The sequence below is a fragment of the Rhinolophus sinicus genome, linkage group LG12 (genome assembly GCF_036562045.2).
Source record: "Rhinolophus sinicus isolate RSC01 linkage group LG12, ASM3656204v1, whole genome shotgun sequence".
NCBI lineage: Eukaryota > Metazoa > Chordata > Mammalia > Chiroptera > Rhinolophidae > Rhinolophus > Rhinolophus sinicus.
The window spans coordinates 50,431,675-50,454,117 of NC_133761.1; the positions used below are offsets into that span (position 1 = coordinate 50,431,675).

General features: G+C 45.2%; 1 protein-coding gene across 1 annotated transcript; it reads left to right on the plus strand.

Annotated features, from left to right (window-relative positions):
• Positions 1–13,140: 13,140 nt before the first annotated feature.
• BECN2 (beclin 2) lies at positions 13,141–14,433 on the plus strand. Its single transcript, XM_019746807.2, has one exon. It carries the CDS (start codon positions 13,141–13,143, stop codon positions 14,431–14,433), a length of 1,293 nt encoding a protein of 430 aa, XP_019602366.2.
• The last annotated feature ends 8,010 nt before the right edge of the window (positions 14,434–22,443 follow it).

The window sequence follows — 22,443 nt, forward strand, 5'->3', positions numbered from 1 at the left end:
TTGGAAGCAGCTCAGCAGAAGTCAAGTCCCAATATCCCGGCAAAACAGCCTTGTAGTCTCTGCCACATGACGTACGCGCTGGTTCGTACATAGTTCAACACTGCAGTCATATGGGGCAGTGTGACTCTTCTTACAGATTCATCTCCTCCCATCACACTCCAACTCAGACTTTCCGAAGAAAGAATTTGAGCTTTAAAGAGAGCATAAGGTTAGAGACAGAGATTAGCCTGAGAAGAACCAGCCTTGGGGAGATAAAGTCAACTTCTTCCTAAAATCAGAAACCAAAGTCCTGTCACATCTTTTCTTCACCTTTCGGTGCATCTCTGTGCTGAGACAGGCACTTCTGTGTAATCCAGAGAAAACGCTGTGTCTGTGACGACCAAGCACTATGGTCCTTCCCAGCAGGGAGCTCCGGGAGACTTTCCACATCTGACTGGAAGCAGGAGAGGCCCTCGCTGAGGCACAGCTGCTCCTCTCTGATGTTCTGTGAGGACCCCAGAGGAAGTGAAGCTGTGCATCACGACTTAGGCCAGGCTGAGGCTCTGTTGCACTCAGAAATCCAGCTGAGTCTGTTTTTCATTTTCACGCGTGTGCACTGTATGCTGAATGTGAGGACACGTGCTGGCACAGACAGAGTGGGAGGGGGCCCAGGAGGGAGCTCTTTTGTCACGGATGAATGGATCCAACGAGGTGCCACCGCCACAGCCATGCTTTACAGAGCTGTGTGTGACGGGTATCAGGGTGTTTGACTCTGTGTCCCCATCACGGCTCACAGCCTAGCCCGCTGCCACCAGTCCTCTCACTCCTGGTTTATCCACAGCATCTGTGAACCTTCGTCCGCTTCTTGTCCCTCACCCTCTCCACCAAACCAGTGACAGGTCACAGAGCCAGACAGGGTGGCCTGGCTTTACTGTGGAAGAGAGCTACAAATGCCCTGGAGCTAGGGGTGGGAGGGAATGTGAAAATCCAATCGTTCAGAAGTGGAGGTGGAAGGAGGTAGATGCCAGCCAGCCAGGCAGCCAGTCTAACCATCCGCTGATGTTCATGACTGAACTCGTGGTCATCAGCCACAAAGTGGGGGGTGAAAGCACGTGGGGCTGAAGTCAGGATTAGATAAACATCGCAGGTAAAGCACCTAGCAGGGTGCCTGGGAAACACTGGGTGCAGGGGTTTATTCTGCCCACTCCTTTCCTACCTGTCAAGGGCTTCTGCCTTATGGAGATAGTTTGTTTTCTGCATATCCCTCTTTCCCCTCCCCACCTTTCTCCCTTACCGCTTTCTTTTGGATTAGTTGAACATCATTTAGAATTCCATTTTAATTTATTTAGAGACTTTTAGCCATACCGCTTGGCATTATTATTGTTGTTCTATTCTAGTGGTTGCTAAAGGTATTGAAACATACACCCTTAACTTTTCAGTCTACTGAGTAGAATTAGTAATGTGCCCCTTCACATAAAATGAACCCCGCAACAGGGCAGTGCCCATCCCACCCCTTCTGCCTGCTTCTGTAATTGTCCTATATACATCTGTGTATATCCTGTACCCCACAATATAACGTTATGAATCGCTGCTTTAAATAGTCGCATGTGTTTTGAAGAAATGAAGAGGGAAACATCGTCTTCCGTACTTACCGTTTCCAGCACTCTTCCCAAGCATTCTGATGCCCTCAGAGGGAAGGACGTAGTTATGAAAGACAGAATAATCCAAGGCCACACACAGTGTTGTAGAATTCATAGTCACAGAAAGAGTCCCCAAGGGTCAACAGAATTATCTGAGTGATTCAGGTACTGACCTTTACTTTTCCTGGACTGGATTTTATTTCTCGGATCAATTATCCCAAAAGTTATGTGGAATTTTCTTTTTCTCCTCTTCTGCTTTAATGAGATCAGATCTAATAAAATCACTTGCCCTTTTTGTCCTTAAACATTTTACAGTTTGGTTCTACATTATGACCCAGTCTTAGAGGAAGAGGAGGGTTTTCTGGGTCGCTGTCCCATCAACTGAAACATTGCATTTGCTTCTCTAAAATCTTCCTGCAGAGTCCCACGTGGCCCTGGTAAAATGCACCCTTTTCTGTCCTGTACGGAGATAGTTTGCGCAAAGGCAGCAGCAGCCTGGGCTTTCCCGTTCCCAGGCCCTCTCTGCCTTTCCTGCTGATCCCGTTGGCACTGGACTGTGCTACCTTTGTTCTGAGACCCGGCAGAAAGTTGAGGGGGTGTGAACAAAGGGAAGAAAGGGAAAAATGGGGTCTGAAGCCAAGTGGACAAGTGGGTGGGACCCCTGTGATGTTAGGATTTTATTCTAATTGTGATCAGAAGTTATTAAAGAGTTGCAAGCATGGAGTGTAATTATCCAATTGGCACTTTTAAGGTCATTGCTGTGACTGTGAAGATAAGGGATTCCAGCAGGAGGGATGGTGGGAAGTGTAGGCTAGATAGAGCCTGTGGCTTGGATAAGCAAGTGGCAGGGAAAATGGCACATTCAAGGTCTAATTTGGAGGTGAAGCTGCAGGGCTGCCTGAAGCACTGGATGTGGGGCTGGGGGAAAGAGAGAAATCGAGGTGCATGAAACCCAGTGTCAGGCCTGAGCTACCACACTGGTGAATGCTGCTGCCATTACTACGTACAGTAGGGAGACCTGCAGTGGGAGGCGGTCGAAAGACTACATTTCAAAGGGAAGTACCAACAATGTCTCTTTGGACTTCCTAGGTTTAAAATGTCTACAACATCCAAGGGAGGCTGCCAGGTCAGGAGTTGGGTTTACGAGTGCAGAGCTGGGGAGAGCCCGTCCTTCCCTTTAGTCTTAGAAGGAGCATCTTTCTCCACAAGCAGAGCTCCATTCACCTGCAGCGTCACTCCCATGAGTGCACTACAGTAGACTAAAGTCACATCAGTCCCTGAGGGCCTCCTGCACATGGGGCTGCCCCTGTGTACAGCCCCTGTGCACGGTGGAGCTCTCAGGCTGGGCAGTCACATCCCACTCCTGACTGGAGCTCAGGTACCCTCCTCCAACCTACACTGGGGTATGGCCTCAGTTCTCCTGGGAGTGGGGACACAGATTGAGGATGGTGACCATCTGTCAGCATAAGACTCCAAGTAATAAGGAGGTAGGGAAAGCCAAAATGGGAGGAACAACTCTGATGGGAATCCACTGAGACACATGTATCTCCCAGCAATCATTTGAATTGAAATGTGGCACAACTGAGATTGGCTCCTGCCCTCTGCCAAGCCACCCCCACCCCAGGGGCCTAAGTGGAAGGGAATGTGCCCAGAATCCATGCCCCTTCTGAACAGCGTTAGGGTGCCAGGGCCCTGTAATGACCCATTTCCAGGAGGGGCTTGGGCCCCTTCCCTGTCCAAGCCAGGCACCTTATACTGTGGGTTAGAGCAGGGAGGGAGACTGAATCTGTGAGCTGGGATAGGAACCCCTCCCTCCGTCCCTCCCACTGCCACATCCCCACTCAGCACACTGAGGAGTCAATAATTCTAAAGTTGAATTATGAAGCTTGTTCAAGGCAGGAAGACAGAAACATTTTATTTAAATTTTCAGTTTGATTTAAACAATTAACTATTTAAATAGTGGTATGTGGGCCTTGTTTCTACTACCCTGCAAATGACTATACCTGGATCTGGGCTAAAGTTCTTAAAATTCCTGTCTTGGGCAGGCTGTAGGGGGACATAAATGGATGGATGGCAGAGTGGGGAGACAGCAGGGAATCTCCCCTGCTGTCAGGGGAGACTGGGAATCAGAATGGGATGGGCCCGAGAGTCCCCAATGTTTTCTAGGCCCACTCTCTCCAGTCAATGCAACTGTTCAGAAAATTCCAACCAGTTACAGGAACCCTGAATTATCTCCATGCTTAAGCTAGCGTCAACCACCACCACCTCCGCCCTCCCCCCAGGTGGCACCAGTTCAGCTTTTGAGGGTCTAGAAATGCACAAGCAAGGGATTGTTGGCTAATAAACATTTCAAGGTCCAAAACAATTTAAACTTCTTTATGTTATCCCATTTTAAACCTCTGAATGAATGTATGTGGATCTGCTGAGAGACCAGCATGGGGAAGGGTGATTAGATATCACTGTGGGGGAAGAGTCTCTCAGAAAATGAAATGAGTGTCTTAGATGTGAATGCTAACCACAGGGGTTCTGAATTAGTCACCCAGAGACGAGGATGCTGAGACCTTGAAAGCAACAGCCTTCCCAATTCTTGGTGCTGCCATGACAACTGGAGGCCAGAATGAGGTCATCCCCAAAGCAGCGAGTGGCCCAGGTGACTGATGGGAGCAGGGGCTGGGAGAGGAGTCCAACCACCAGGAGGGAAATGGGAACCAGGGGAGGGAAAAGGAGGGAATTTCTGGTAACCGAATAAAATTAGTCACAGCTGTTAAGCTACAGCCACAAAAGCTTGAACAGACCTTATGGCTGAAAAAGAAAGGGAAAGACACTGATTAATTTTACTCTTGACTTTCATCCGAGGATATGAAAACACTTCACTCACAAAGCGCCATGTTCAGGGAGCAGTTTTGTCCATTTTACGAGTATTGCAGTCCAGCGAGTGATCCACGCTAAGGGAGAACGTGGGTGTATGAATAAAGACATTGCAAGGGAATTGGCCCTGATACTAAATATTTGCAGTCTCACTTGAGCCCCCAAATTAAACCTCCCGTTTTACCAAACTTGTCTCTAACCTCATAAATAAACATGTGAAGTTCAAGGAAAATTACCTCTCGAAAGCCACATCAATAGTGCAAAACCAAAAAATTAAAACCCAAACCACTCCACAATCATGTTTAAACACGGACAAAAGCAAGAATGTCATCGAAACCACAAAAAAGACCAGACATCTCTTTATCCTGGCTGCTTTTTGACCAGTTATAGCTTTAGCCACAATTTGTTCTTCCCATCTTCTAGATCAGACTTATTTAGATAATCAAAGCATCACCCCTACCTCCAATCCATAGCAAAGTCCTGCTCCCTTAAACATTCCCCAAGTCATCTCTCATAGCCCAAATTCTGTAACCCCTTTCGAAGCTCTCTTACTGGAATGCCCCACTGTTCCCTGCCCTGTGAGTTCTCCTGTTAAGCTAAAAATAAAAGGGCCTTTCAAAATGAGAGGCATAAGCATTTATTTGAGGCAAAAAAAATAAAAACTATTCAGGGAACATTGATTCAGGCAGAAGCCTAAATAATGTTCCAATTAGGAGACAAAGGCAAGGGGTATTTATGGGAAAGGGAAGGGAAACAATTACATCAATAGAAGGAAGGCGTGTCTCTTAAGCTTGCTGCCATATTTTCCATCTTTTTTGTCCATGTGACATTGTGGATAATGCCTTCTGACCTATCTCTTTAACTATGTTTTGGCTTCCAAACACATTCATTACATTGAATTTTTTATTTCAGTTATTGCATTTTTCCTTCGTAGACGCTCCTCTTTGTTTCTTTTTCAAATGTCTGATGCAATTTGTAATTTTCTGTTTCTCATTGATATTTTTGAGTATGTCTTGCACTTTTAAGTCTTATAATCATTCTTTAGAACAATCTTTGTCTTATAATTCCAATTTTCAAAGTCATTAGAAGTCAGTGTATGTCATCTGTTGTTTTAGCTGTTCTCTTTCAGAATGAGCTTCCCTGTCTTTGACTGTATGCTTCTCAAAGCCCTGGTGTTCCCAGAAGCATAGGCTTTTTTCTACAGAGGTTTTGTGTTTGTATTTGCTAAATTCCTAGGGCATTCCCAACCTATAAACACTTTAAACTCACCATTTGGTTCTGATGATACGAATGGGATACAATTCCTAGCAAGTATGGGGATTTGGCTGAGAAACTCTGAGACACACCTTTCATCCATGCCTCTTCCATCTCTCAGCAACAAGAAAACTCTTCCTACAACTCTAAAAGGATAGGAAATGGGGAATCCTAATTGTAGGGAGACATCTGAAGTCTTTACTCTCTGTAGGGTAGGTGCCTTGGGCTTTTCAGCTCTGTCAGCCTCTGCCCACCTGCCAATTTAGCAGCTGCTTCACCCAGATCTGCGTATGCACAAGGCAAAAGTAAGCTGTGAAGTTCCTGCTCACCTTTTTGTATCCTCCCTTCTCCTCAATTTAGACCTGGTCATTCTACGTCACTGTTTCAGTCTTTCTATGCTTCAAGTTTTCAGGCTTTTCCCAGCATTTTCACCTGTTCTCAGCTGCTCCTATATAGATACCTTTTGTAGGATATTATTTTAGGCTGGTTAATTTTAAGAAATAGAAGGGAGAAGCTCTGAAAATCAAATAGTTACCCATTAAAGAACATTTAGTTGTCAGAAAAACTCCATTTGTAAGGGTGCTTCCCTCACTGTACCAGGAAGAGGAGGATATCTGAGTCTCTAAAACTTGAATCTGCATAACAGTCTTACTGTGCTTTTCCTGGTGGCCTCCCATAACGGACTCCCCACCCCCAACATCTTTTGTCTGTAGTTGAAAGTCGTGTATAAAGTGATGGCTTCCACCATTCTGGTGTGTTACTCAGTGTCCCTGGGTCTCTCCTATTTATACACGAGGTATACATGCTATTAAACTTTAATTTTCTCCTGCTAATCTGTCTCATGTCTATTTGATTATTTGACCAACCAGAAGAACCTTGAAGAGGAAATTTTTTTCCTTTCCCCAAACAAGGCAATCTTTGGGTATAAGCCTGTACATATTAATAAACTCTGGTTCTGGGATAGCGGGAGGGCTCAGTTGGTTAGAGCATGAGCTCTTTTTTTTTCTCCTTCCCGCCCCCTCCCAACTCCTTGAGCTCCCCTAGTCTGTCGGCCGCCCACAGCACATCACAGCAGCTCTCGCCAGCTGCCAGCCACTCCTGGCAGCACGTGGCAGCTCATGCCAACCTCTGGCAGCCCAGCTCCAGGGAGAGCCATTGTTCACAATCTTAACTGTAGAGGGTGCAGCACACTGGCCCATGTGGGAATCTAACCTGCAACGTCGGCATTAGGAGCACGGCGCTCCAACCACCTGAGCCACCAGGCTGGCCCAACACAATTGTTTATATCAAAAGTAGAGCTTTGTTTTCCTTTGAATGTGGAGTCTCTTGGCAGACTAAGAAGGAAGCAGCCGCAGGCTAGAAAAGGAAGGTCAGAAATCTAGGAGACTCAAAAGCAGCAATCCTTTGAAATATAAATAAGGATTTTGTTTTCTTCTTTTAATGAGAAGAAGGCAATTAAATTCAAATGTTAAAAGAATAAAAAAGCCAGTTAGAGAGTAGACTGAATAGATGCTTTGGAATCTGCTATTTAAGAGTCTGCTGCTGATCTTAGCAACAATTTTGTTCCATTAATCGTGGGGACAGATCCCAGATTGCAAAGGCTTAAGGAGTATTTGATGAAGATTTGGAAACAGTAGAGGCTCCTTTTCTGAGACGTGTCAAGGAGCAAGAAGACAAGGAGCGAGCCAGGCACTGGCCACATAGGGGACTGGGCATAAGAGAAACTCATGTTTCAGCTTCTAAACAGCATCTTGTTTAATCATCACAGCAATTCTCTAACATGGCTTCTGTTTCATTTTCAAATGAAGAATCAGAGCATTGAAGGGGTTAAGTAACCTGTTAAATAAGCAAGATTACAACCCAAGACTGACTCCAGAGTACTGTACCATACACCTGGCGAACCAAAGAAAGGCTATTTTCGGATGGGGAAAGATGATTATAGACTTAGGGGATCAAGCCTTCCTGTGTCATCATTTCGTGTACCGCCTTTGACTGCCTCCTACGAGGTGTGACAATTAAGTTCATGAACTTGTTGCAGTGATGTTGCTAACCTTCTTTGATATCAGAGGATTATTCATTATGAATTTGTACCAACTGGACAGTTAACCAAGTTTACTATTTGGAAGTGCTGAAAAGTCTGCATGAAAAAGTTAGACGACCTGAACTTTTCGCCAACAATTCATGGCTCTTGCATCACGACAATGCACCAGCTCACACGGCATTGTCTGAGAGTTTTTAGCCAGTAAACAAATAACTGCATTGGAATACCCTCCCTACTCACCTGATCTGGCCCCCAATGGCTTCTTTCTTTACCCAAAGATAAAGGAAATATTGAAAGGAAAACATTTTGATGACATTCAGAACATCAAGGGTAATACGACAGCTCTGATGGCCATTCTAGAAAGAGTTCCAAAATTGCTTTGAAGGGTATACTAGGCACAGGTATCGGTGCATAGCTTCCCAAGGGGAGTACTTCGAAGGGGACCATAGTGATATTCAGCAATGAGGCATGTGGCACTTTTTCTAGGATGTTTGCAGACATAATTGGCAGACCTCGTATATTTACTTATCTGGTATCCTGACACCCGGACTCCAGCTCTCCTTCCACACCCCCAGAAGAGAAGCACATAAACCCTATCACCTTTTCACTGTTTCTCTCTCCCACCCCTGTCCTTTCTTCCCAGTATGCATTGCAGTTGCCGTCCTAACCATTTTCCTCTCCCTCGTCTCCCTGGTTTAGTCTTGCTGGCTTGGCAACACTCACACAGGTGACAGTGGCTGGAGAGAAATGTACACCCACTCATGACAGGGAGTCACATGTGGACCATGACAACTGAGGAGCAATCATCCCATTTCTCTTATCTGTTCACTCCTACTTGTCTGGGTGACTATCACACACATTTTCTTCTCCACGAACCTCACTTTTACTATTATTAATATTATTATTTCATTATTTTTAGTTTTGTTTTTCCATTTTCTTGCCCCATCCTCAATTTTAGCTGAAGACCTTGCTTCCTGTTCCACCAAGATTAAATGTAGCAACTCGACTAACATTGTGACCTTGGTAAGAGGAGTATCTACAGAGTGCTGAGAACAAAGCTGAATTAGGTGGGCTTAAGAGAGAAGGAAGAAGAATTGGAGACAGTCTAAGTATAGACAAGTCTTTCCAGGTGGTTTGCAACAAAGAAGCCACCCCAAATAACCAAATTTTGAAAGGGAAGTGGGGACAAGTTCATTAATCTAGGTACTGGTCATCCAGCGTTGCAAAAAACCCATGCCCCAAACACCCTTCAAGCCATAGAAGTCTTCCTCTTGGGCCCTCCTCAGCCCTCACAAAGAGATCCTGGAATGAGGAGGTAAAAACTGGAGGGACAATTTCCAAAAATAAGAAGGAATTTCCTTTCTAACTGAGAGCAATACTCCAGTTCCACCCCTTCCTTCACTAAAGGAGGCTCCACAGCTGGATTCTGGATTATCCTGGAGATATTATTCAGTTGTCAAACCCAGAGTCTGAAACAATCCCCACTCTCCTACACAACTGTGTTCCCTTAGTCAGCTTCAGACATCTTCCCTTAGGGCGAGTTCAAATTCAAAGCCAGGTGTAGCTTGGTTTTAGGGGAGGTAATTAAAATGAGTTTAACCATTAGTGGTGAATTTACTTTGCAGGAGGGCTCTGGAATGAATCGGGACTCAGAACCACCGTGACATTGAAAGCAGTTTCTTACTCTGCTGCTCCCCAACGCTTCTGGGGAAAATGTCAGGGTGAGGAAAGGCAGACTTTGTGTGGCAGATAAGCCTGCCAACCCCAGGGCTTATAGCTCAGAGGGTATCCAGCACCACTTTGCAACACTGCAATCTTTACCGCTAAATCCATAACAAACAGGGATTACTATTTTAAGGGTTTTGAGGGGTTGGTCCATATCTAGTTAATTCTGGGATTGACTTTCATCTTTGGCCCACTTGACGGGTTCTGGGGTGTCATGCAGGGTCTCTGCTCCCGCTCCCCGCACAAGAACACAGGATATGGCGAGGCCAAAAAGGAACCCCAACAGAGCCACAGATAGGGGAGTCACACCACTATAGTCTCACTGGCGGCTGGGTTGGAGACACAGGAAGCAGGAGCCACACGATCCGCAAGCCGCTGGCTGCTTCTCTGCCAACCAACAACCAATCAACCAACCCCTTGCTAACTGCAATCTGCTGTGCTAACTGCAATCCGTGCTTGCCAGCCACCATCCTCTGCTAGCATAGCCACGGCAGTTATATTAGTGACCAAAGGTTCACTGGTTACAGCTGATGGCCATCCAATCACAGTTGATGGCTGTTTACTACCCGAGTGAGCACCTTTCCATGTGAGGGTGAGAGCCTGGAAACTGCACTCCTGGCTCTGTCCCCACACTTTACCCCTCCAGGGTCTCGCCTCACAATCTACGCGATAAGTGTCTTCCACAAGGGGCCCTGTGCGAGGACCCTGGAGGTGAATGCAATATTCTGGACACAGCCAGGCTCTCTGGGCATAGCCAGGGTTTCTCAGGGCACCGCCAGTCCTGGGCACGGCCAGACTTCCTGGGCTTCTTAGGGTACCACCAGTCTCCCTAGGCACAGCCAGGGCCTCTCAGGCCACTGCCATTATTTCTGGGCACAGCCAGACTTCCTGGGCACAGCCAGGGTTTCTTAAGGTACTACCAGTCTTTCTGAGCACAGCCAGACTTCCTGGGCACAGCCAGGGTTTCTCAGGATACCACTAGTCTTTCTCTGCACAGCCAGTGTTCTCAGGACACAGCCAGGGTTTCTCAGGGCACCACCAGTCTTTCTGGGCACAGCCAGACTTCCTGGGCACAGCCAGGGTTTCTCAGGATACCGTGCTGGAACAATAATGGCTCATAGCCAAAGTGCTTACATATTCTCGATGGCAGCCAGTCGAGACAACGCCAGCAAACATCCACCTGCACCCCAACAAGGGGTCTTTCTGCACCAGTCTCGCTGGCGGTGGGGCGAGACACAGGAAGCAAACATCTGCCAGTTCCACTACATGGTGGTACGTTCCCAAGCAAACAGTCAAGCGGTCCTTCAAATCAGGGATAGAAGGCAATTTCCTATCGTCCACAGTCATTTGCCAGAGCTGTGTGCTGGCTCTACAACGTGTGCCCTCTCCGCATGGCAAGGGCTCCAAGTCCTCCCCAACCTGGGGGTGAGGGATGACCTTGACCTCACCCACGTCTCCCACAGAGGACTCAGCAAGAGTTTCCTGCTGGGACTACAAGTCCCGCATCCGGGCTGCCTCAGCAAGCACCTCCCAGCCCACACAGCCGGCTGCAAAGACCTTTGCTTTCTCCGGTCTATGCTAGTTGAAAAACTGTCCAGGTCTTCTCACCCCTCCACGGGGGTCCAGCTTTCCGGCAGCTGCTCCTCCTGTCTTCCTGAGACTGAGTGTTCATATGCACAAACCGCTCAACCGCCCTTCGGAGCGCTTTGGCTGGCACCGTACCCTGCTCGCTGCGCCATGTGGCATGCAGGGTGTCAGCTCCTGCTCCCAGCACAAGAACGCAGGACATGGGAAGGCCAAAAAGGAACCCCAACAGAGCCATGGATAGGGGAGTCACACCACTATAGTCTCTCTGGTGGCTGGGTTGGAGACACAGGAAGCAGGAGCCACACGATCCGCAATCCACTGGCCGCTTCTCTGCCAACCAACAACCAATCAACCAACCCCTTGCTAACTGCAATCCAGGCTTGCCAGCCACCATCCTCTGCTAGCGTAGCCACGGCAGTTATATTAGTGGCCAAAGGCTCACTGGTTACAGCTGACGGCCAACTAGCCACAGCTGATGGCCATCCGATCACAGTTGATGGCCATTTACTACCTGAGTGAGCACCTTTCCACGTGAGTCTGAGAGCCTAGAAACTGCACTCCTGACCCCACATGGGGAATGCTGCATGGCCTGTGAAGGGGCGGGAACTCTGCAGGCCACTGCTAGAGAGTGCTCCTGCTATTTATGAATTCAGGGGCACTTCAGGGAGGTCATGAGGGCTAGAGGATCTCGATTTTTAACTTCGCTTCACCTTAATGTCCTCCCTGTCTTCCCACCTCCCAATAATTTTGAGATTCAGATAGGACACTGGTGAGAGCCTGTGTGAAAGGCTAAGTGGTGATTAACCAATTGGTATAAATTACCAATTCGTCCATGCCAGTGACTTGGGTTAGGTGGGGTTTGAAAACTGTAGCAAAGCGTGTTTCCTTGCTAGAACAAGGTCCTTTCAATATGTGGCCCAGTGTAGCACAGCTGCCTGATGTGACTAAACTTGGGGAGTCCTAGGCCACAGTCCGGTGAATCTGCAGGAGGGCCTCTTTCCTCCTCTGCCAGGGCAATAGGTGTGGCTGCCACCTTTCTCCTGTGGACACAGGTGGAGACAGGCCCTGTGGCCTCCCACCCCTTATGGTGGCTGAGGAATTGGATCCTTCCGTGTTTATTTTATGCTTTCCTCCACCAGGTCAATAAATGCAGGTTAAAAGCTTATAGGTTTTTTAGATCAAGTATCTCTGACTCGTTAGTGTGCTTAACGGGGTGGTTGATTTATAGAAGTCAATAGTATTTGTAAAGTTCTTTTGTTGGTTTGTTTTTTTACGTTATGCAAATGCTTGGTGTATTAATCTTGTTATCTTAGCCTCCGACTGAGCTGATGGTAAGAGCCAAACTACTTATTTGATTTGATTTGTTAATTAAACAAATGTCTTTTCCATTTTCCAATGCTCATTACATTACTGTGTGATAAAGAATGTTAAGTGTGTCAACAGAGTGGAGAGTCTAAATTTGGTGGTCAGGGAAGGCTTCCTGGAGGATATGACATGTAACCCAGCCCTAAAAGATGGGTAGGGGTTATCCAGGTCAAGAAGGGGAGGGAGAGGGTTTCAGTCAGAGGGAACAATAGGATATGTTGGAAGAATTGAAATGCAAGAACACGCAGGAGCCCCAGGCGTGTGGGTGGCAGGAAATGGGAAGAGAAGGAGCTGGAAACATGGGCAGAGGCCTTAGTGTCAGGTTAAGATGATGAGACTTTATCTTAAGGTAAGATAAGGGCATTAAACATTTTAAGGAGGGAAGTGCCATGATCAGATTGTAGTTTAAGAAAGCTTACTCTTAAGATACGCCTTGAAAATGTTAAAGAAGGAAAGTGAGATGATTGGATTTTTCTTTTAGAAAGACTCCCTTGTCTAAAAGCTGCTAACAGAGGTCTGTGGAAGGAGGGTCCATCATAAGCTCTGAAGTAGGAGAGTGACAGATGAGATATGCATTTTAAGAGAATCACTCCTCTAAAGGAGCTTAAAAAGTATAAATGGAGAAGTAACTGGGGAGCCAAAGAAAACTTAGAATCGAAGTTGAAAGTCAAGACCTGCACCATGTCCTCTGTCCGCTTCCTTTGCCAGTGCTGCCGCCAGCCCCTGAAGCTGACTCAGTCTGCGGAGACCAGCCAACCACCTGTGGCTTCCCAGCTCCCCTCAGCTCAGGGGGAGCCAGGAGAAACCCTGGAGGAAGGCCCTACCTTTAAGGGGGAGAGAGATACTGAAAAGTTACAGGTTGGGGCCGCTTGCAGGACCCCCCCTGGCGATGGCAGGATGTCCAGGTACAGTCCCCACATCTTCACCCTGCTTGGCAAGTTGAGCTCTGGAAGAACTCTCCATAGCATCCAGAAGACCATTAGGGGCATTTTTGACATCCTTTCCGGTGAAGAGGATCTGGTCCACCCCCTGTGTCAAGACTGTACTGACAGTCTTTTAGAGCAGCTGGACACTCAGCTCACGATCTCGGAATCTGACAGTCAACGCTACAAACGCTGTTTGGAGACCAGGGAGAGCGTAAGTGAGGACGAGAGGGAGCTGCTGCAGCAGGAGCTGAAGGACATGGAGCTAGAGGAGGCGAGGCTGGTGCAGGAGCTGGAGGAGCTGGAGAAGAGCCGAGAAAGAGCAGCCGTAGCTCTTGAGGCAGCCCAGGCAGAGACTGAGACGCTGGACCTGCAGGAAAGGCAGTACCAGAGAGAGTATGGTAAATTGCTGTGGCAACAATTGGAACTGCAAGACGAGCTGAGGAGTGTGGAGAACCGGCTGCGGTACGCCGAGACCCAGCTAGCCTGGCTGGAGAAAACCAACACCTTCAGGTCAACGTTCGTGATCCACCATGACGGCCCTTTGGCCACCATCAATAACTTCAGGTTGGGCTGCCTCCCCACGGTCCCCGTGTCCTGGAGTGAGATTAATGCAGCCTGGGGGCAGACAGCCTTGCTGCTCCGGGCCCTGTCTAGTACAATTGGACTGGAGTTTCAGAGGTTTCAAGTCATCCCCTGTGGAGACCATTCCTATCTGAAGTCTTTAACAGACGATACCATTGAGCTGCCATTGTTCTGTAACAGGCGGCAGAGTGCTTACTTTTATAAGTTTGACCAGGCGATGATGGCTTTCCTGGACTGCATGCAGCAATTCAAGGAAGAGGCAGAGAAGGGCGCATCGGGGGTCTACATGCCCTATAGGATTCATGCGGAGAAAGGCCTGATGGAAGACCCTGGAGCCAGTGGCGAATTCTGCTCCATTAGAACCCACCTGAACTCAGAGGAACGGTGGACACAGGCACTAAGGCTCATGCTTATAAACTTTAAGTGGAGTCTTGCTTGGGTCTCCTTACGGTATTGTCAAAAATAACGTTTTTTCTATGAAGGAGAGGGATTCTTTTTGCTTTCAAATAACGTTATTTGTGGAAACTCTTATAAAATGTTATCGCTGTCTTTCCCAGCAAGTCTCTGTCCTACCTTTTCTTGTCCCCGCTTCCCCACCTGGACAAATTCAAATCAACAGCAGAGATTAAATTACAAAATGATGAGATTACTCCTGTAAAAAGGGATAAAAGGCTACAGAGGGAAATAACTGAAGGTGGGGAGGGTGGAGATGAGAGGAAGGGGCGTGGTAAAGAGAAAAGTAGAGGTCTTCAAGTTTTTGATGAGAAAATAAAAGTAATTGGGCCACTGATGTGGGTAGTAGAACTTTCGGAGTGGGACATTCAAAGATTATTAAGTTTTTGCTGTGATGCAGAGTAAATTCCTCCTCTTCATCCCTGAGAAACTTTAAATAAATTTCTACACATTCTCCAATGATTTAAAATGAGAAGTGTCATTGGGCTGCGCCATTATGTTGAGACGAACTTGGGGGTGAAGGGTGGGGATGGGGTGGCCAAAGATGACTGTTTTGGTTCATGGATCACTTCAATGGTCAGTTAAGGGTCACGAGGTGACTCTTCATAAAGAGCTAACGACTGAAAAAAAGTGAGCAAGAGGGCTTTACAGTGGATCATGTTATACACATGCTTCTCCAGTGTTCTTAGAATAAAATCCCAAATCTTTGCCATGGCTTTTGGTCCTGGGTGGTCTGTCCCTGGCTCTTCCCTCTCCAGGCTTACCTCACACTTCCCCCAGTGTCTTTCTCTCCTGGGAGGTGCCAAGTCCATCACCCGTCCTCTACCCTTTGCCCTTGCTCTTCTCTGCCAGGATCTTCTAAGCAAACGATAAACTTCCTGAGAGCTACTTCAGCTTTCTAGTCCAGACGGTCCCTAGAACAGCCCCTCAAAGAGACGAAGCACGTATAAATAGAAGTGGTTGTGGGAAATGAGGACAGGAAGGTGATTAATCTGTCACAGACTCAGAGGTGACCGAAAACTCTACTAAGAGATCGGTGAAATAAATTACAGTCGAAGCATCTGATGGAATACCACATAGGCATTAAAATGTTACAACACAATATGTGATTACGTACTATTTAAAGGCAATGCTTATAATATATTAAGTAAAAAGGTTAGGCTATAAAACCTGTATTATGAAAATCAAAAAGTATTTAGAGAAAAAAGTTCCAAGAATGTACATATTCCTTGAATATATGAAGATATTTTGATGAAAATTTTATATTTAAAAGATAAAGCTTTCCATTTGAGATTAGGAAAAAGATACTGGCTGTCAGCATTTCTCTTTAACATGGGCTGGTCGTCCTACCTAGCACCATACATTTTTAGAAAACGGTATAAAGATTAGAAGGTAAAAATAAAATTATTTGCATATGTTATAACTGTATAATAATGTCCAAATAATTAAACAATTTGAATAAGTGAATTAAGAAATTCATTGACTACAATATAAAAACCAAATGTATATATCAACGTAAGAAATGTCCAAACCTGTAGAGAATTTTTATAAGAGTTTGAGTTAAACTTACAACATATGCCAGGGAGCAGGATTTCAAATGCTCCACAGAGTAACAGTTTTACTGTTTCTTTTATGCATTTCAATTAAGGAAGCTTGTGTTTGACTCCTTTAGATACCTCATATAAGTGGAATTGTCCTTCTATGACTGGCTTAGATAAATCCATTTTAGAAAAAAGAAGTTCCACGCTACTAGAAGTGAGGTCTGGGACAGTTGCCCCAGCATCACGTAGGAGCGTATAAGAAATGCAAACATTCATTGGGGGATTCCACCCAAGTCTTACTGAATCCCCATTTTCCTTTTAAGAGAGGGATGGAATGAAGAGAGAAGCGTGGGCCCACCAACAGCCTAGACTCAGCAGGGCTGGGATTCAGCGTGTGTTGCAGTGGGCAGGGTTGCTGCTGAGAGACAGACACAATGGAGAAGCAGGAAAGAGCAGTCTTAGAGGATTGTCAATACCACGGTGAGGAGTTTGAATTTCTAGTCCGTGCAGAGCCACTGAAACCCCCCGCCCACCCACCCACCTGGACCACTACAGACACTTCACCAGAAGTCGTAGACTTGTAATTCAGAAGGTTCACAACAGAAGCAGTGCAGAGTCTAGAGGACTGGCCACTGCTCAAGTCAGAAAGCCCGGAGGTGGGGTGTCCTCGAAAACACCAGGCTTAGAGGCATCCATGAAGGGAATGGCAGGTGTTAGAGAATCAGGCAAATAAACAGAAGTGAGAAAAAGAGGTCCCAGAAAGTCAAAACAAGAGTCAAGAAAATTAGATCTTTGTGGGTTTTGAGAAGATAATTGTCAGAGTGGTGATGGCAAGATCCAGGGGGCAGACAGAAGAGTGAAACAGGGAAGTAAGTGGAGATGGTAAATGTGTTCAACTCTTTTGAAATCTTTGACCATCAGGAGAAAGATATAAAGCAGAGGACTTTGAAATGGACAAATCTGACAATTTTTACAGGTTGAAGAAGAAAGATATAGTAGAAAAGATTAAAAATACTGTATGTATATGGGAGGAGGTGAAGATGGAGGGGTTGAAATTAATTGACAATAGGAGTCTAATCATGAAGGAATTGGGGAGGCTTATTCTGTTTTTTGGGGGGAGACTTATTGAACAGGAGACAATACAGCTCTTCGAGACTAGTGAGAAGGTGGGAGAAGATGTGGATACAGATCATTTGTAACAGGGTGTTGGCGAGAAGTAACTCAGGCAACTTTGAGGAGGGACGGGTGGAGGGAATGTACATGTGGTGTGAGGGAGTTGGGGTGGAGAAGGAAACTAGACCGAGCTCCAAAACCTTCAGTAAGGAGAGGGAGAGGGGCATGGGTGACAGGTTGAAGAAGTCCTATGGGGACTATTTTGAGCTAAAAGCAGCTGAGCCCATGAGGGCTCAAGAGAAACTTCTGCTCCCTCCCTCCACCCCATTTAACTACTAAGAAGAATTTGAATTAGAGGCCTTGTCCATAATAAGATTATCAGAGATAACCTCTTTTGACCTATTTATAAGGCAAGGGGAATTGCTAATTACTGAACATGTGCTCTTATGTCCTGCATATGACCTTCCTCCCCTCTGAAGCCCCAAGGTGATTCCTCGCTCAGAATGTCATATGTACCTCATGTCCCTTTTGGTCTTTGAACCTCTAGTGTATGTGTGGTTCCCGTGAGCACCTATGTATTAAATTTGGTTCTTTTCCTCTTGTTAATCCAGCTCATGCAAATTTAATTATTAGATCCTTGAGGGTAGAGGACAGTTTCTTCTTCTTCACATAACATTGTATTAGTTTAAGGTATTCAACATAATGATTTGATATTTGGATATATTGTGAGATGATCACCACAAACGGTCCAGTTAATATCCATCCCCACACAGTTACAATTTTTTTTTTCTTGTGGTGAGAAACTTTAAGATCTACTCTCTCAGCACCTTTCAAATATACACCACAGTGTTGGTACCTGTAGATGCCATGCTGTATATTACATCTCAGGACTCACTTATTTTATAACTGAAAGTTTGTACCTTTTGAGCTCCTTCACCCATTGCCCTACCCCGAGCCGCCACCTCTGGCAGCCACCAATCTGTTCTCTGTGTAAGTTGGAGTTTTTTTCTTAGCTTTTGTTTTTTTCAGACTCGACATATAAGTGAGATTATGCAGTATTTATCTTTCTGTTTCACTTAACCTTCAACTTGTTAAAGAAATAATACTACATATATAGTATATTATATATGTATAAACTTTAAGTTTGAAAAATGTCATGATTAGAAGTTGAAAAAAAATTCTAGCTCCCTAGCTTTGGCCATGTGTAAGCTAAATTAATGGGAACTAGGTATTTATTTTAAAGGAGGGCGCAGCTCACAGTGGCTTGTTGTGGGGATCAAACCGACAACCTTGGTGCTACTAGCACCGTGCTCTAACCGACGGATCTAACCAGCCACCCCTAGGTATTTTCTTTTCCTTTTTTTTCTTTGTTTTAAAGATTTTATTGGGGAAGGGGAACAGGACTTTATTAGGGAACAGTGTGTACTTCCAGGCCTTTTTTCCAAGTCAAGTTGTTGTCCTTTCAATCTTAGTTGTGGAGGGTGCCGTTCAGCTTCGAGTTGTTGTCCTTTCAGTCTTAGTTGTGGAGGGCACAGCTCAGCTCCAAGTCCAGTTGCCGTTGCTAGTTGCAGGGGGCACAGCCCACCATCCCTTGCGGGAGTCGAACCGGCAACCTTGTGGTTGAGAGGATGCACTCCAACCAACTGAGCCATCTGGGAGGCAGCTCAGCTCAAGGTGCCGTGTTCAACCTTAGTTGCAGGGGGCGGAGTGGAGCCCACCATCCCTTGCGTGACTCAAGGAGTTGAACTGGCAACCTTGCGGTTGAGAGCCCAGTGGCCCATGTGGGAATCGAACTGGCAGCCTTTGGAGTTAGGAGCATGGAGCTCCAACCACCTGAGCCACCGGACCGGCCCCCTAGGTATTTTCTTTTAACTTTCATTTCATCTTCTATAAAATAGAGATAATAGTACTACTTTCATCTAATAATGGGGATTCAGTGAAAATATTTAAAATGCTCAGTAAAGTACTTGGTATATTTTATTACTATCATTATCATAATTATAAAGATATAAACATCCTTGTACTTAAAAATGCATGTACTTACGTGACATTTATGACTATTTCTACATCACAAATTCCTGGATAGGGAATTTTTGAGTGAATAAGTATGAATACTTTTTAAATTAAAAAAATATTTACCAGGGGTTGGCCGATTAGCTCAGTTGGTTAGAGCACAGTCCTAATAACACCAAGGTTGCCAGTTCAATCCCCACATGGGCCACTGTAAGCTGTGCCGTCCTTAAAAAAAATAATAATAGTAATTTACTAAATATTGCTCCACACCAATTGTACCTAGACCCACCCTAAATTTGGGAAACCAACTATAGAAGTACAAGTGGAGGCCACATAGCATGTTTAAATACCTAAAATAAATCAAGCTACAGACTAATCAATAAAAATACGTTCTATCCTCCATGACAAATTGACCTTCATCATTACCAGAAAGGCCAGTTTCCAGTTTAGTATTCTTGGACAAGTTGAAGTTCCAGGCTGGGACCGTCTGTGAGGGTCACAGCTCATGGCCCATCTCCCTTTCTCTTCCCATCTCTCTCTCTCTTCTCCATAAGGGAAAAGCCTCTCGTGCTCCCATGTGAACACATCAGCCTCAAGCTTCACACCCAAGCTTCATGCACAGCCCTGCAGTCAATCAGTCTCCAGGTGGCCACTCCTCCAGGCCAGAGGTGCACACACAGGCAGCACAGTTGCCCTTGGGAAAATGGATGACGGAAAGAGACCTATGCAGTTCCTGACATGTACACTGGGCCACTCGCGTGGAGAAGTGCAGGGTCCTGGCTATCAAGTATGATCCAGAAGGGCGGTGGGCTGCGGGCTCTATGAGAGTCTGCTGTCTTAACCCCATAGAATCTTCCCCACAGTGGGAGGTCTGGAGCCGATCAAGGCCAGAATGGCGTCCTCTAACTTACAGAGAGGTCCCTCTGGCTCATGTTTAAGGGGGTACTGGTTTTATCGGTTTATATTCCTCCCATCAAAGATGCCCATTTCATCACAGCACATTTAACACTGAATAACATCAAATTAAAAATACTTTCTAATCTAGTACATGAAAAAGTCTCAGTGCTGTTTCTACTTGAGTTTCTATAATCATTGTTAAACCTTTTGGTGTTTACAGGCCATTTGAATCTCCTCTCTTGTGAACTAAGACAATTTTTATTTATTTTTCCATTGAATTGCAAGAGTTTTTTGTATATTAGGAAAATCAACAGTTTGCCACACGAGTTGCAAACATCCCCCCGACACACACACAATTTCCCTTTGATCATATTTATAATGGGGTTGGTCATGTAGAAGTTTTTACTTTTACATTTTATGTGGTCAAGATTGATTGTCTTTTCCTTTATGGCTTCCGAGGTTTGTCTCATGGTGAGATAGATGGTCTCCCCTCCAAGATTATAAAATTATAGACCCATGGTTTGTTTTTCTTCTAGTACATTACAGTTTCATTGTTTTTACATGAAAATATTTGATCCATCTGGAATTTATATAACTGTGAGATTTGATTTAGGGCTCATGCTCTCCTTTTATTCCAAATGGCAAGCTCATCGTCTCAACTGCATTTATTAAATAATCCACCCTTTGGTAGCGATAGTCCGACTTGCATGTGGGGTGGCTACATTTTTTCCCTTTAACAAAACTCTAAACTCCTCAAGGACAAAGCTGCCTTTCTTCTCTTGGGGCCCCCCTGTCAATGGGCAGATCCTGTTGCCTGACAAATACTCTGGGGTAAATTGGAGAGCTTGCTGTCATTTAGAAAGAAAGTGGTTATTGCAAAGATTAAATGAACTAATGCTTGTAAAGATCTTAGAATAGCACTGGCCCGTATTAAGGTACTATACTATATTTCTGTTTAGGTTTTTTTAAAAAAAATGTCTAGTGTTATATTTAGACAACGGTATTAACAATATATTAAAGAGAAGACTGTTACCTTTTGGGTCAAGAGGCTCTTTTCCTTCAGCTTCAATGCATGAATCACTTCTCCTCCCTACTTTCCATCCCCCTGAAATCATACAGTGGCTAATCAGTCAGGTAGCTGAGTGCCACAGCTGGCTTGGTGTCCCCACTTGACTTCAGATGTCTGTTTTTTAAGTCACATGGCTTATCATCAAGATCAAGATATTATGGGGGAAGGAGTAGTAAAATGCAATAGTTAAGGGTTTTTTTTTTCTCGTTTTTGTTTGTAACAATGAAGGGAAAATGTTTTTCACTGACTAAGTTGATTTTATATTTACAAATATGCAATCCTAGCTGTGTCAATCGCTCCAGGTCTGTTGCCAGCTCTGTCTCTGCTTGCTGGTCTCTAAGGCCTGCAATGCCATTTCTAAGCAGGTATTGTCACTTCACGAAAGGCCTGCTTCCCATCTCTTTGCCGAAGTCAGAGCTTCTCAGAGCAGACTGATCAAGTCACATGAGCCAAGGTGTAGCGTCTTGACAGACCTGGGCAGGGAGACAACTGTTTTTCCCCCACTCATTGGCGAAGGGCCCTAATTACGGTGGCTCTGTGTCATTCTTCTTCAGCTCTGGTGAAACCAATTCAATAAGCATGTTTTAAGCAAATGTGTTGGCCCAGCATAGCCCTGGTGGCTAAAGTGCCAGGGAAGAACCTGGGCTTTGTAATCTGACAGTTCGAGTTTCAAAAGACGGGTCTGCCACTGTGGGTCCAGGGAAGTGATTTAACCTCTATGTTAGTTTTCTCATCTGTAAAGCCTGATCTTATGATTTGGAAAGCTCTACATGCAAAGGGGCACGGTCAGTCAGCTGTAGCAAAGTAATCCACTCAAGGAGGATCTGGAAATGAGAAGGTCTAGAGAGAAAACCCCCAGGAATAAAGACCACAGGACGATGTCAGTAGTTACTGACAAGACTGACCCTCTGCAGTATACTCTTCACTTTGCTCATCTGTAAAACAAGGATAACAAAGAAACTTACACCAAAGGGTTATTGAGAGGATTAAATGAGATAATACAGGTCAAGTATCAGAATCACAGGGGCACATAGTAGGAACTACTATTGCCACTACGACCACCACCATTTCTTTTGTTTTCTTATTTCTATTTTTACATCTTAGATAATAGAATTAATATGCCTAAAAATGTTAAAAGAGAGAAATAGTTGTTAATTAATCTTTTGACTTTCAGGCTCCTTTAAGTGTGATCATATGAAAGAGGCAAGTCACAAATGACAAAAGATTAATAATCCGTATGCATTAAAGATATTTACCTTACTCAATCCTAAAGAAATGCAATTAAAACTAAGTAAAATGATAATTTTTCACTTAATATTAGGTAAATATAACATAAATCAATATGATGTTGGGCAAAAAAAGTTTATGATATTTACTGTTAGTTAAGATG